General features: G+C 42.6%; 1 protein-coding gene across 3 annotated transcripts in view; it reads left to right on the top strand.

Moving 5' to 3' along the window:
* Positions 1-11,919, top strand: part of LOC120425364 (proline-rich protein 36-like) — a 31,605-nt gene extending 19,686 nt beyond the window's left edge. For 2 of the 3 annotated variants that reach the window (XM_039589869.2, XM_039589868.2), the window contains exons 2-6: positions 1,274-3,790; positions 7,824-8,716; positions 8,783-9,744; positions 9,808-9,891; positions 11,140-11,919. In XM_039589869.2, coding sequence (XP_039445803.1) covers positions 1,379-3,790; positions 7,824-8,716; positions 8,783-9,744; positions 9,808-9,891; positions 11,140-11,399 — 4,611 coding nt within the window. In that variant the 5' untranslated portion in view covers positions 1,274-1,378 and the 3' untranslated portion in view covers positions 11,400-11,919. The remainder of the gene's footprint in view (positions 1-1,273; positions 3,791-7,823; positions 8,717-8,782; positions 9,745-9,807; positions 9,892-11,139) is intronic. The other variant, XM_039589870.2, reaches the window with a different exon arrangement.
* Positions 11,920-12,827: the final 908 nt, after the last annotated feature.

Raw genomic sequence — 12,827 nt, 5'->3', positions numbered from 1 at the left:
CGAGCTAAAATGATTTAAATTTTTGCAATGCAAGATGGTGGTAACGTAATATTGAAAAAATGCGATTTATTATTTAATAGGCTATTACTATTCAATTTTGATTAAAACCGGGGTCGGAGAACTCGAATTTAAAATTTAAAACAAGAAAGAGAAAAAACAAAAAAAAAGAGAAAAAAAAACAAAAAAAATCTATTATCCGAATTCCCTTACAAACCTTCGGATAGTCGAACTTCGGATAATCCAAATTTCTGTTTTTTTATATTTTTTTATTTTTCTGATTTTTTTTTATATTTTGAATTTTTGAATTTTTTTTATTATTTAAAAGTTCAAATTTTTTTGAACTTTTTAAATTTTGAAAAAAATTAAATTTAATTTTTTGAAATTTTTTTTTTTAGTTTTTAAAACTTTTAAAATTTTAATTTTTTTTGAAATTTTCAATTTTTTTAAAATTTTAAATATTTTTTAAATTTTTGGAGTTTTTGAAATTTTTAAAATTTAAAATTTTTGAAATTTTAAAAAAATTTCATATTTTATATTTTTGGAAATTTTTGAAACTTTTGAAATTTTTGAAGGCGGGTTTCGAACTCATATCAAATTTTTTCGATCGTCATTCGTAATTTGTCGATGTTAGATCGAAAAATTACGATCGAATGATCTCAATCTACTATCGACAAATTACGACTTATCATCGACAAGTTACGATCGTAATATATGGAAAAATATAGGTTAAGGACGTATTAGACTATGACAGTTGCCTGCTTTGTTTGTTTGCAGAAACGTCAGTCTGCATACATTTGGCTTTGTTTGCGAGTTTGGCAAACTGCCAAACACAAAAAAGTGCGATTTTGTTTGCCATAGTCTAATAGCTCCTTAATGATGGAAAATGGCTTCTTTGAGTGTTTTTTTTGTTTGGATTTTTTTGGGCAAGAAAAATAGAAAACATGAAAAATATTTGGGTAATATTTGTTGGAACATTATAGATCCAATTTTCAAAAAAATGTCCACGTGGTTTGTGGACGGTCCCCTAGAATGCATGCCATTGTAATTTTGGTAGTTTGGTTGCAAAACAGATGGGATTGATAAGAGGTTTTAGCTTAAATATGGTATTTTTTTGGTTTTGATGAATACATTTAGAGCTCGTGCTGAAAAAATAATAATTTTACAACTCATTTCATATAACACTATTTCGAGAATATAACAATGAAATTTACAGTTTTTTAGTCTACGTTCTAGAAATCAATAACATTTCTGTTTTGTTTTTGTTACTTAACAGGGCTTCAGTTTGCGGCAAGGCATTGTCCCGCGCACCACCAGCAGCAACAACTAAAGCCAACTTTATTCAAACCCCAGAGGCTAGACACAGTTTGCCACAAACGCCATGTCGGTGCCGGCCCGATCCCAGGAAGATCCATACGCATTTACGGAGACGGCACCACTTCCGGCCAACACTTCCCTGTTCAAGCAGCAGCAGCAGCAGCAACCGGCGGCAACGGTGTCCGCCGCCAGCAGTCCCGTTGTGGCCACCACACCAACGTCGGTTCCGGTCATCCAGGCGGGGACGAGTTTGCTGGCGAACAACAGTGTCAACCGGTTGAACCATGTCGTGCAGCAGCAGCAGCAACAGCAACGGACGCTTCTGGGGACGACCGCGGCCAAGTTGGCACCGATCAAGGTCACGCTGGTGCAGTCACCGACGGGTGGAATTCTTGGAAAGGCACGCCTGAACGGGACCACGATCACGTCCAGCCCGCAGGGGACGGTGTTCCGGACGGTGACGGTCCCGCAGGCCACGACGATCGTGCAGCGGCCAATGGCGGCGAGTAGTTCGGGGGCGACACCAACAGTATTCACGAAACCCTTGCAGGTTCAAATATCGCCTCAACAGGCGGCGGCCGTCGCAGCGGCAGGCGGGAAGTTTACGGCTCGAAGGATTTTGGCCAGCAAATCACCGAACGTTTCACCGGTGACGGCTACGGCAGTGAGTGGGTCGGCACACCCGACTGGCGGAATTCAGACGGTTCGTATCGTGAAGACCAGCCCGGCCAATGTGCTGCAGACGGTGGGCGCTGGAAGGACGACGGCCATCACTGCGGCGGATGGGACTCGCAGATTCATCAGTCATTCCGGGGCTGCCAGCTTGCTCGGTTCGCCCGTCGTGGTCACGACGTCCGGTGCACCTGGGACGACCACTTCTCAACAACAACAACAACAACAACTACCCCAGAGTCAGCAGCAGTCGTCGCCGCAGCAACTGCCCACCATTTCTCCGACCAAGATCCGGCTCATTCAGCCGCAACCTCAGGGCAAGATATTCCTGCACACTCCGAACAGCAGCAACTCGCTGGCTGCGGCCACCCACATCTCAAACCCAATCAGCATCGCCGCCCTGCGTAACAGTCTAGCCAAGCAGAACCCGTCGTTGCTGAACAAGATCGTCGTCCAGCAAAATCAACAACAACAGTCACCGCAACAGGTCCAGATTGCCGTATCCGGTGGGAGCGCTGGTTCGCCGTCCACCAGCAATGGTCTTCCCACGGTGCGAATGATTCCGACCTCGACGGCGGTGACCGCAATCAACATCCGGCGGGCCGTGTCGGCAGCAACGACGGCCACATCAACAGTCGCCGCCCAACCGAAACGCCAAATGAGTCTCGAAACGGGCACCACAACCGTGATGGTCCCAACCATGGCCAGGCCGGTAACGTCGTCATCGGCGTCGCCCGCACCCGTCGTGGTCAAACAAGTCAAGGTCATTCCTGCCTCATCCCCGCAGCAAACGTCTCCGGCCACCAATCGCCCACCAACGATTCAAATCCCGCAAACCTTGCTCCAACAGCGCGCCAAAACCCCGACTCAGTCGATCCTGAAACCGCAGCCACCTCGCCCACAACTTCAGCCCACGGCCGTGGCCACGGTCAAAGCGCCCCAAAAGCTTGTGATCGCAGCCCCGAAAACGGCCCAACAGCAACACCAACAACAACAGCTCCACCCTCAGCAGGTCATGGTGCTGGCTTCGCCGAAATCCCTCGGCGGAACAGGTCAACAGCAGCAGCAAGTCATGGTCGTAACGGCGCCCAAGGGACTCGGCGGCCACCAACAGCATCAGGTCGTAGTTCTTGCACCCTTCAAACCAGGTCAACTCACGGCGGTCAATCGTCAACCGCAGCAGCTGGTGGCCACATCGTTGATGAAGCAGATTCAGCAGCAACAACAGCAGCAGATCTTGACCAATTCCGTCGTGAAAACGATTCAGAAGGTACAGCCGCAGCAAATCGTAACGTCACCAAAACCACTCCAACAGCCACAGGTTGTGACCACCTCCCCGGTTGTCAAACAAGTCGTGCAGAACCAGGTCGTGACGAAGCCCACTCCACTGCAGCAGCAGCAGCAGCAAGTCTTGGCGAGTTCCGTCGCGAAAACGCTTCAGCAGCGTCAGTTTGTCGCTACTTCGGTCGCTAAACCGATCCAACAGCAGCAGCAGCAGCAGCCGGTCGTGGTCACTTCCGTAGCCAAACCGACCCAGCAACCGCAACAGGTCGTGAAGCAGCCCGTGCAGCAGGTCGTGATAAACGCTGCCCCGAAACCATCACCACCACCACCACCACCTCAACATCAACCACTGGCGACAAAGCCTCAGCAACAGTTTGTGGTTGTTCCGCCGCCCAAACCGGTTCCACAACCAACGTCCCCGCCGCAGCAGCAGCAGCAGCAGCAACCCCAAACGCCTCAGTCGAGCCCGGTGGCAATCGCTTCGACTCCGCCTCCTCCAGCGGCCACACCTCCGGTTACGGTTAGTAGAAACGTTTTTTTGTTTTGCCTTAGAAAAATTATATTCAACTGAACCTAGCTTGATGGCGCTTGATAGTTCCTTAAGTGGCCACTCAATTACTGAGCTGTAACTCAATCAACTACTACCATTTTAAAATTTCTAATTGTTTGAATATTAAATTGTTGAATTTAAAAAAATACTATTTAAAATGTTGAACAATTTAGGCTTAGTGATTTTTCACGCTCGAAAATAGCAAATTTCACGCAAATTTCGCGGAACGTGGAAAATTTTAAAATAACTCTGAAAATCTTAAGTTTAAATCACAGAAACTACTCTTTAAGCTTCATTATACATTATTCTTCACTAAACTAAAAAAATCTTCACTAAATTTGAACGTGACTCAAAAAAAATCTCCCAATTTTCAAAAAAGTTCTCAACTAGTTTATGGCTCTTTATATATTTTGAAACATAATGTAGGGCATGCGTAACTATTCTCATTTATTGAACTGCTTTTTTAATATTCGACGAATAAAGCTAAAAAGTTTTAGCTGATTTTCTTCTGTTTTATCAGTTTACATTTTTTTGAATTTCATATCAAAGCAAGATTTGACAATCTTGTCCAGCCAAAATGAATAAAATAGTTTGAATTTTCTGCGACATTTAACCCAATCAAAATAATTTTTAAGGAATTCATCTCATTTCAAAAAGTTAATTTAAAATCAATAGACAAAAATACAATAATTTGTAACGAAATCGAAATTTGTAATCAGAATGAGAACAGAAAACAAAAAAGGTGGAATTTTTTAACTTTCACGGGAATCATCCACCCAAATAATCAAATAACGTTAAAATTAAACAGGACTCTGAAAAAAATCTGAAATGTTTTTCAAATGTGATTTTGAAGATAAAAAATACTCTTCATTTTATTTTGATTTGAACAAATCTTGAATCTTTAAATCTCTTTTGAAATTATTTTTCTGCTATTCATAACTTGTTTTTATTAGGTCCTTTTAGGTGCTGTGGATTTTGAAATTATACTTTTCAAATAAAATAGTAGAAACTTTTTTAATACAGCGAATGAAAATAATACTAAATTTAGTTGGTTTCTAAAAAACTGAAAAATCTGAATAATTCTTCAAATGGTTCAAACTTAGCTTATCAATTGAAATTACTTAGAAATATTTATTACGTGTGTGGTAGAAATATTTATTACGATCTCATAAAAAAATTAGGCTGAAAATTGATAAATTTCAAGAATTTGACACCATCCGCGAAATCGACAAAATTCAATAACCCTATATTAGTAATTGAACAAGGGTATCCACTTGCTTAATTCTACTCTAGTTCTTAAGATTATTTTCATTCCTATTTGAGTTTTATAAAATATTTTGAGAAAAATCGTTGCAGTTTCACACAAACATAAAATTTCACGGAATTTCGCGGAAAAAGCCAAATTTCGCGGATTTCACGCTGTCCGCGAAATCGTGAAATTTCACTAACCCTATTGAACATATTTAAAATGAATGTTAAAAATAACAAACATAATAATTATAGAAACATAAAATTCAACAATGCGTAAGCAATATAAAATTTAAATATTAAAAACAGATTAAAATAAAATAAAAACCTTACTTAATCCACCCTTAGGTGCTGGGTGCTGAATAGTGGTTCGCAAAACGGCCTCAATTTTGAACTGTCAAAGTGGAACCAATTTACTGTTCGCTAGAAGTAGAGAGTATTGTTATCGATCATTTAAAAAAAAAGTTTTTTTGTTCAAGAATGATTTTTTGTTGGCTTTTGAGGACCTGAAATTGAAGTTAAGAAATCTTTACAAAGTTGAAGGCGAGATCGTCATTTTTTAAAATTGTGAATTGAAATTGTTTATGGAGTCGATGCGGTTATATCCATCCAGAAGCTGTCTTAATCTTGATTTGAGTCACATACACACCATTTTCCAGCAAAAAAAAATCAAAAACTAAACAAAATGAAACACAAACAACTAAACATAAACAGCTCATTTATCAGTAAGAAAAAAGTCATGCTTGTGCTTGAACAGCTTCCTAATTTGTAGATGTAAACAAAGTGGGATCATTCGGAAATCACGTTACGAATTCGCTCTATTCATCACCCAGCTTAGGTGGTTGTTGCCTTCCTCACATTTAGAGGGTAATTCTATCCAAAATAGATACTCAAGGGCGGACCTTTCAGTGTTCTATCAACTTGCTTCATTATTCATACCATCAGATTGGGTAGTCAGATCTTCATAATTCGGGGCACTTATGTGCTTATAACTTTTGATAGGGTTGTCAGTTCTTCAATCTTTTTAACTTGTTGGAGAGGTCTTTTGATCACCTATCCATCGACAGGTTGCATGATAAATCCGGACAACGTTTTCATCGAAAAATATGAGATCCGGTCTCTAAAAAGTTCATAAATAACACTTAAGTGCGCATAACTTTTGATAGGGTTGTCAGATCTTCAATTTTTTGAACTCGTTGGAAAGGTCTTTCGAATACCTTTCTAAAAATATATAACATGACTGGGTTTCTTACAAAAACCACCCTTTTTACAATCTTCCGGACTTTTGTTAGAATCGTTTTTTTAGTATAACTTTTGAAGTACTTTACTAAAGTTTATAATTTTCAAAAGCGACTTATGGGACCCCGAGGCGGATCGAATGAGACCAATACGGTCCAAATCGGTTCAGCCAGTGCCGAGATAATCCAGTGCAAATTTTTTGATCAACATCCCACCACACACACAGTCGATAAGTATACATGAAGGTGGGTCTAGGAGGTCAAATTAAGAATTTCGTTTTTTCGAGTGATTTTATAGCCTTTCCTCAGTAAGGTGAGGAAAACAAAACACATAAAATATATTCAATTATGGGAAAAAGATTAAAATTTCTGAACAAAACATAAAAATATTTTAAAAAAATTTAAACATCATGAAATAAAAAAAATTAAACATCATAAAATAAAATTAATTAAAAACTCAATATTTCGAAATTAATAAACAAAAATACAAAATGTTAGGATATGAAAAATTTCAAATTAAAAAATATATATTTCGTAACATATTAAAAGCATAACAAAAAGAAATTTATCAAAACAAATCTAGAGATTTTTTTAAAGGACCAATAAACTATTTTTTTATTTTTGAATGTTTTCGAACCCGCCTTATTCAAAAACACCAAAAAAGCAAAACATGAAAAAAATTAGGTCGTTGCAAATATTTTTTAATGTTAACGTTTCGAAAAAAAATAATTGAAATTTCTGAACTATAATCTAAAAGCTAAATCAAATTTAAATTGTAATAAATAAACATTTAAAACAAAACTTAAGAATTTAGAAATTTAATAATTTAAATTTTTGCTCTCTTGAATGTTTTTAAAAATGGATTTTTAAATTTGGACTCTTCAAATTTAAAATTCTTGAATACTGACATTTTTGGTGTTTTTTTTTTTAAATTTCAGGTTTTTCATTTATCTTAATTTAAGAAATTTAGATTTTTTTTTAATTTTTTAATTGGATTTATGGATTTAAAAAAGTATAAAAATCAGAAAAGTTAAAACAAAATCTGAAACTTCGAATTATGAATGCTGGATTTCAGAATTTTTGAATTGTTTAGTTTATTGAGATTTGAATTTCAGATTTTTTTATGTTAAGAAATTTAGTTTTTTTAGTTTTTGAATTTCTGAAACTTAGAATTTTGAATGCGTGTGATTTTTAAATGTTTTGATCATTTTATGCTTTCCTAAGAATGTTTAAATTTAGAAAAATGTCTTTCTCCGCGTTAAACCGCGTAAAAAAAAATTTCACTGTAGTAATCTTTTCTTGAAAATTGTTGGAGAAAATTACAAACAAAAGTTTTCGGACGAAAATTCCATTTTGTTTCAGCAACAACTTTTAAAAATTCGATTTTTTTTTCTTTCAACGAAAGAAAAAACAATTTATCCTAATTCGCAGGGTTGTTACGCCATCCGCACGATTCGCGCCGTCCGTAACAACCTTGCGTTTATATTTAACTCTAATAGTTATGTTGTACTTTACAGCAGGATGACTTCACCATTCCGTCGTTCATCATCCCGAAGCAGAAGGAAGCGAAGAAGCAGGTCGTTCCGGAAAAGGTCATCGTACAGCAGCAGCAGCAACCGGTGAAACCGCAAACTCCGGTTCCTGTGGCGGCCAAGCCGACCCCAATGGCCGTGACACAACCTCCGCCGACGCCACCTCCTCCTTCACCAGTAGTTCCAGTAGCGCCTCAAGTTCTACAAGCACCTCCAGCAGCCGTGGTGGCTCCACCACCACCGCCTCCGATCGTCCCGGAACCCCAACTGCCCAGCACTTCGGCAATGCCGATCCCGTCTCCCAAGCCCAAACTCCCCAAGGAAAGCGGTGGCAAATCGGTGAAACGCGCTGCCAAGCGATCATACAGTCGATCCTCGCACCACGAAACCCTCGAGCGGATAGATGAACCCGTCGTGGCAGCCCCACCGATTCCCAAGGTCTACAAGTGGACACCCCCAGGGGCGATCTCGGTTCCGGTGAACCGCGAGTGGCACGCCCCAGACACGTGGATCTTCGACATTTGTCCGCCCGGAACGCGATCGTTCGAAGAGCTGGAGAACGCACCGCTCGCGATGGATTGCTGGTTCGAGGAGCAGTACGCGAGTTCCGAGTTTGACGCGGATTTGATACGACCACGCAAGGTTGGCGGCCGGAAGGGCGGTGCGGTTGAGGCGCCCATGGACGACGGTGAACTCGTGGAGCTGTCGCTGGAAGAACGCTCGGTGCAAAGGAAGGCGTTGATGCGACGCCGAGCCGTCCAGTTCTGGAAGGCCCAGCGGTTGCGCGATCCGGAACCGGCCCGCAAGCGGCTGAAAGCGGTCGCACGCGTGCTGCACAAGCTGGAGAAGCATCGCGAGACGATGCTGAGCAGAAACGGGTAAGCAATAAACAACTAGGTCTTTCAAAATTCCTGGAAACGTAATTTTGGTATTTTTGTTTACAGCGGCACCGATCTGCCCAAGTGTCAACGCGCCGGGTGCGAGCGGGATGCCATGGTGGCCACGACCCACTGCCGGCAGCACATTGCGGACAACACCGAGCAGCGGCTGTTCCAGCGGTGCACGGCCAAGTTCTCCGACAACAGTCAGTGCCAGGTGCCGGTGTTTGACATCCGGCACGAGCTGGTTCTGTGCCGCGAGCACGCCTGGAAGCATGACAATCACGACAAGATGTCCGCCGAAGTGAGGCTGCTGAAGAAGCCAACGGCTCCTGCGGCCATCGCCGTACCAGCCGTCACTTCTGCCGCCATTGCCCTGAAGAAGAAACCTCCCAAAATGCCACTGGTCAAGGTCGTCCAACCGGTGTCCGTCGTAACTCCCGCCGCCGCCGCCGCCAACACCAACAAAAGCAGCAAACCCAGCAGCAAGAAAAAGAAGAAGCTCACTCCGTTCCAGCAGCAGATGGCCCTGCACCAGCAACAGTACAAGCAGCAGTACGCGGTCAAGCCGACGTTGCCCCCACCACCTTATCCAGCCCAGCAGCAACAGGCTCACCCCGTCAAGCAGCAACCGGCTGCTCTGTACCGTCAGCAAAAGTACCAGCCGCCAACGCCGGTACAAAATCTGCCGGTACGCAATCTGCACATTCCGCTGAACCAGCCCCAACGACCCCAGCAGCAAATCCTCATCGGCGGCCATCAGCAACAACACATGATCAGCCGCAGCGAAGATTTGATGCTCAACTACCAGGGTCAAGCGCAGCAGCAGCAGCAGCAGCAACAGCAGTACAGTCACCAGCAGGTGCAGCAGATTCTGGCGGCTGCCGGGGGTGGGGGAGGCGTCACCGTGGGTGCCACCCAGGACTTGCTGAACATTTGCGAAAACAGCTCGGCGTACGCCAGCTCCGAGGATACCGGCGTCGGTGGGTTGTCCGAGTCGGAGCTGATGGCCGCGCAGGATGTGATTGGTAAGAGTGGAGTGCAACTTTGCTGTTGGTGTTTTGACGAGGTTTTTTTTTTGCTTTTTGCAGAGGAGATTCCGTTCGAGATTGGCAACCTGAACAACGTGCTGAGTCAGCTGCCGCCGGACGCTTTCAACGAGCTGCTGTTTAGTGGTAGGTGTTGTTGAGTGAATGAGGGTTTTGGTTTCGTTTTAGGTCTCGTGAACAAAAGCGAGGTGGTGGACAGGTGGAAGCAGTTCTTCAACGAGCACCTCAACGGCGATGAAGCTGATGAACAGTTCCCAGTGGCTGATCTTGAGACGGTAAAGAGGGAGATCAGGAAGCTGAAGAACAACAGAGCTGCCGGCGAGGATCGGTTACCCGGTGACCTCTTTAAATACGGAGGAGAGAAACTGGCGAGGGCGCTTTAATGTGTGATTTCCAAGATCTAAGAGGAGGAGAAGCTACCAGAGAAGTGAATGGATAAGTTGGACTGCGGCAACTACCGCCGCATTACGCTTATCAACGCGTCCTACAAAATACTTTCCCAAAACTTCTCCATGCAAGAAGGTTAGTGGGGCTTTACCAAGTAGGCTTCCAAGGGCGCGTGCGCTACATCGGACCAAATATGTTGTCCTCGACACATCACATCTTCGTCAATAACAAGGCAGCTTACGATACAGTCCACCGCGAACAGCTATGGCAGATTATGCACGAGAACGGATTTCTGGATACACTGAGTCGGCTGAGGGCTGCGGCAAGGTGATGGCTTATCCTGTGCACTGTTCAACATCGTCCTTAAGGGCATTATTCGAAGGGCGGGCATCGCGAAACGAGTGGCACGATTATGAACAAGTTCTACCAGCTGCTAGCTTTTGCCGAAGACATCGACATTGTGGCAAGAAACCTGGAGACGGCGAGCAGAGCAAGACGCGCAGGACTTGGCACGAATACGACGGAAACGAAGTACATGAGACGAAGGAGTTTGAATGACCCTTCTAGTCTCACCCCTCTTGCTGCGGATGATGTTGAGTTGGAGGAGGTGAGCGAGTTCGTGTACTTGCGATCGCTGATAGTCGCCGACAGCGAATCGTACGTCCTTCGGATTACGGAAGACTCTCTCTTGGGAACGAGTGCAACGTCGCACGAAGCTGACGATGTATAACACACTGATTAGACCGGTAGTCCTCTATGGCCACAAGACCTGAACTCAAATTTTTAAGGAGAGCAGTTGGCAAATTGCACTCGCCCCTTGCAAGAGAAACTCAACATCCAGGAGAAGCTGAGCAAGCCGGGATCAACGACAAAGAACTCGTCAACGACAGCAGCAGATCATCAACGAACCTCTGTCCAAATTTCCAAGCTCAATTTTCAGCAAAAACCCCACTAACGGGCTTCCCTCTTCTTCATAACCCCTTGCAGAGCAAGAGCAAAACGGGCCCCCGTTCGAGTCGACCCGCGAGGAGGAGGAGGACCTGGAGCGGGCACTGGAGGCCGTCGGCGAGCACGTCAAGTCGCTCGAGGACATGGCCGTCGAGTCGGCGAACCTGTTCGGGGACTTTCTGGACAACGTGGACGACGAGATGCTGGACGGGCCGGACATGTGTGCGGCGGCGGAACAGATGCTGGTCGTGCAGTCGCCCGGAGGTCCGAACGACATCCGCGGCCTGGTGCACACGTGAATTGGTGGTGGTGGTCACTCGATCGAATTTGTCTGAAGGAAATAAGTTTTTTCTCCTTCTTTTACGCGGTAAGGTTATGTAATCTTATTTATTCAGAAGGAGAAGGGATCAACCCAAGGGTTAACCCGGGTTAAGTTCTGTAATCGTATAACGCTTAAGGCTTTAATTTCGCGCGCTTTTGCTGCGGGGAACCCCCGCAAAAGGTGAGTGCAAAACAGTAAAAAAAAAAAAAGGTAAACATAAATGGAAGGACTTTATTCGATACTAAATACGCTTCTTTACGAAACAAAACAATACAAAAAAAAAACTAAAAATCTACAAAATGAATTCTGTGAATTTGTTTAATGCTAAATATTACTACACTTTTGTAAGCAACGGTATAATTTTGCTCTTAGTTTGTAGTTCCTAAGTTCAACTTTGTTTCAGTGCAGAAACCAAGAGATACATGTAAAGTTAACTCCTAAGTTGTATAGAAAAAAAAAAATACACCGATAGACACACCCTTGTACACACAAACACACGCTAAACAAAACAAGAAAAAAAAGATCCGATTACTATAAAAATGCTAATCAAGAAAATATTTCGTTTTCTGTGCTTTTAGTGGCAATGCATCATTTTTGTGTTTTGTTCTGTTCTACTCGTCCGAACTTCATTTGTCCTTTTTTCTGATTCCACATATCTGTTCTTTCATATCACCTTTTTCGATTTTTTGCTGCTGCTTGTTTAAAAAAAATCAAAGGTTTGCCACCCCTCCCTGATGGCGTGTACAATGCCACCATCTGTCAAATTGCACGGTAACAATAATCTAACATTTATTTTAGCCTGTGGTATTACAGGCACATTCAAAATCACTCAGTTTTCGTAAAACCCGAAACTATAAAACAAATAGAAAGGGAGGCAAATGTGGTATTTGGATGGACTTCACCTTTAAAAAAGTCTCAACAATTTTTTTTGGAATGTATAAATTGAAAATTTTAAGATAAATCGAACAATTTTGAAATCTGCGTACTTGAAAAAATATAATTCTAGATTAAATTTTCAAAAGGTCCTATCTGCATAGGAAACCCATGACTAAAAGCCACCTTGAAAATTTACTCTAGAAATTAGAAAAAAAAGTATCGCATCGCGTGAAATGAGGTTTATCTGTAATTATTGAATTGAAAAATACATATATTTTAAAATAAAAACGGAAAATTGATCCCCAAAATTCGGATATTGAATATAGACCAATTCTGTCATTGTCAGTCGATCGGGCGTCGAAAATCGATCGTCCATGATTTTTTGTAGATTTTTCCAATGAATATTTCTTAAGAAATGATTGAATAACGAAGCTTGATCTTGAGTCGGAGCCAAAAGCAAATCCTATACCTCTCTTAAGGGGTTACATACATGTAGAAAATCACAAAATTTTATATTACAGAATATTTG

This window comes from Culex pipiens, chromosome 1 (genome assembly GCF_016801865.2).
Source record: "Culex pipiens pallens isolate TS chromosome 1, TS_CPP_V2, whole genome shotgun sequence".
Lineage (NCBI taxonomy): Eukaryota > Metazoa > Arthropoda > Insecta > Diptera > Culicidae > Culex > Culex pipiens.
The sequence above is the reverse complement of the archived record's forward strand: the minus strand, read 5'-3'. Positions and strand labels throughout refer to the sequence as shown.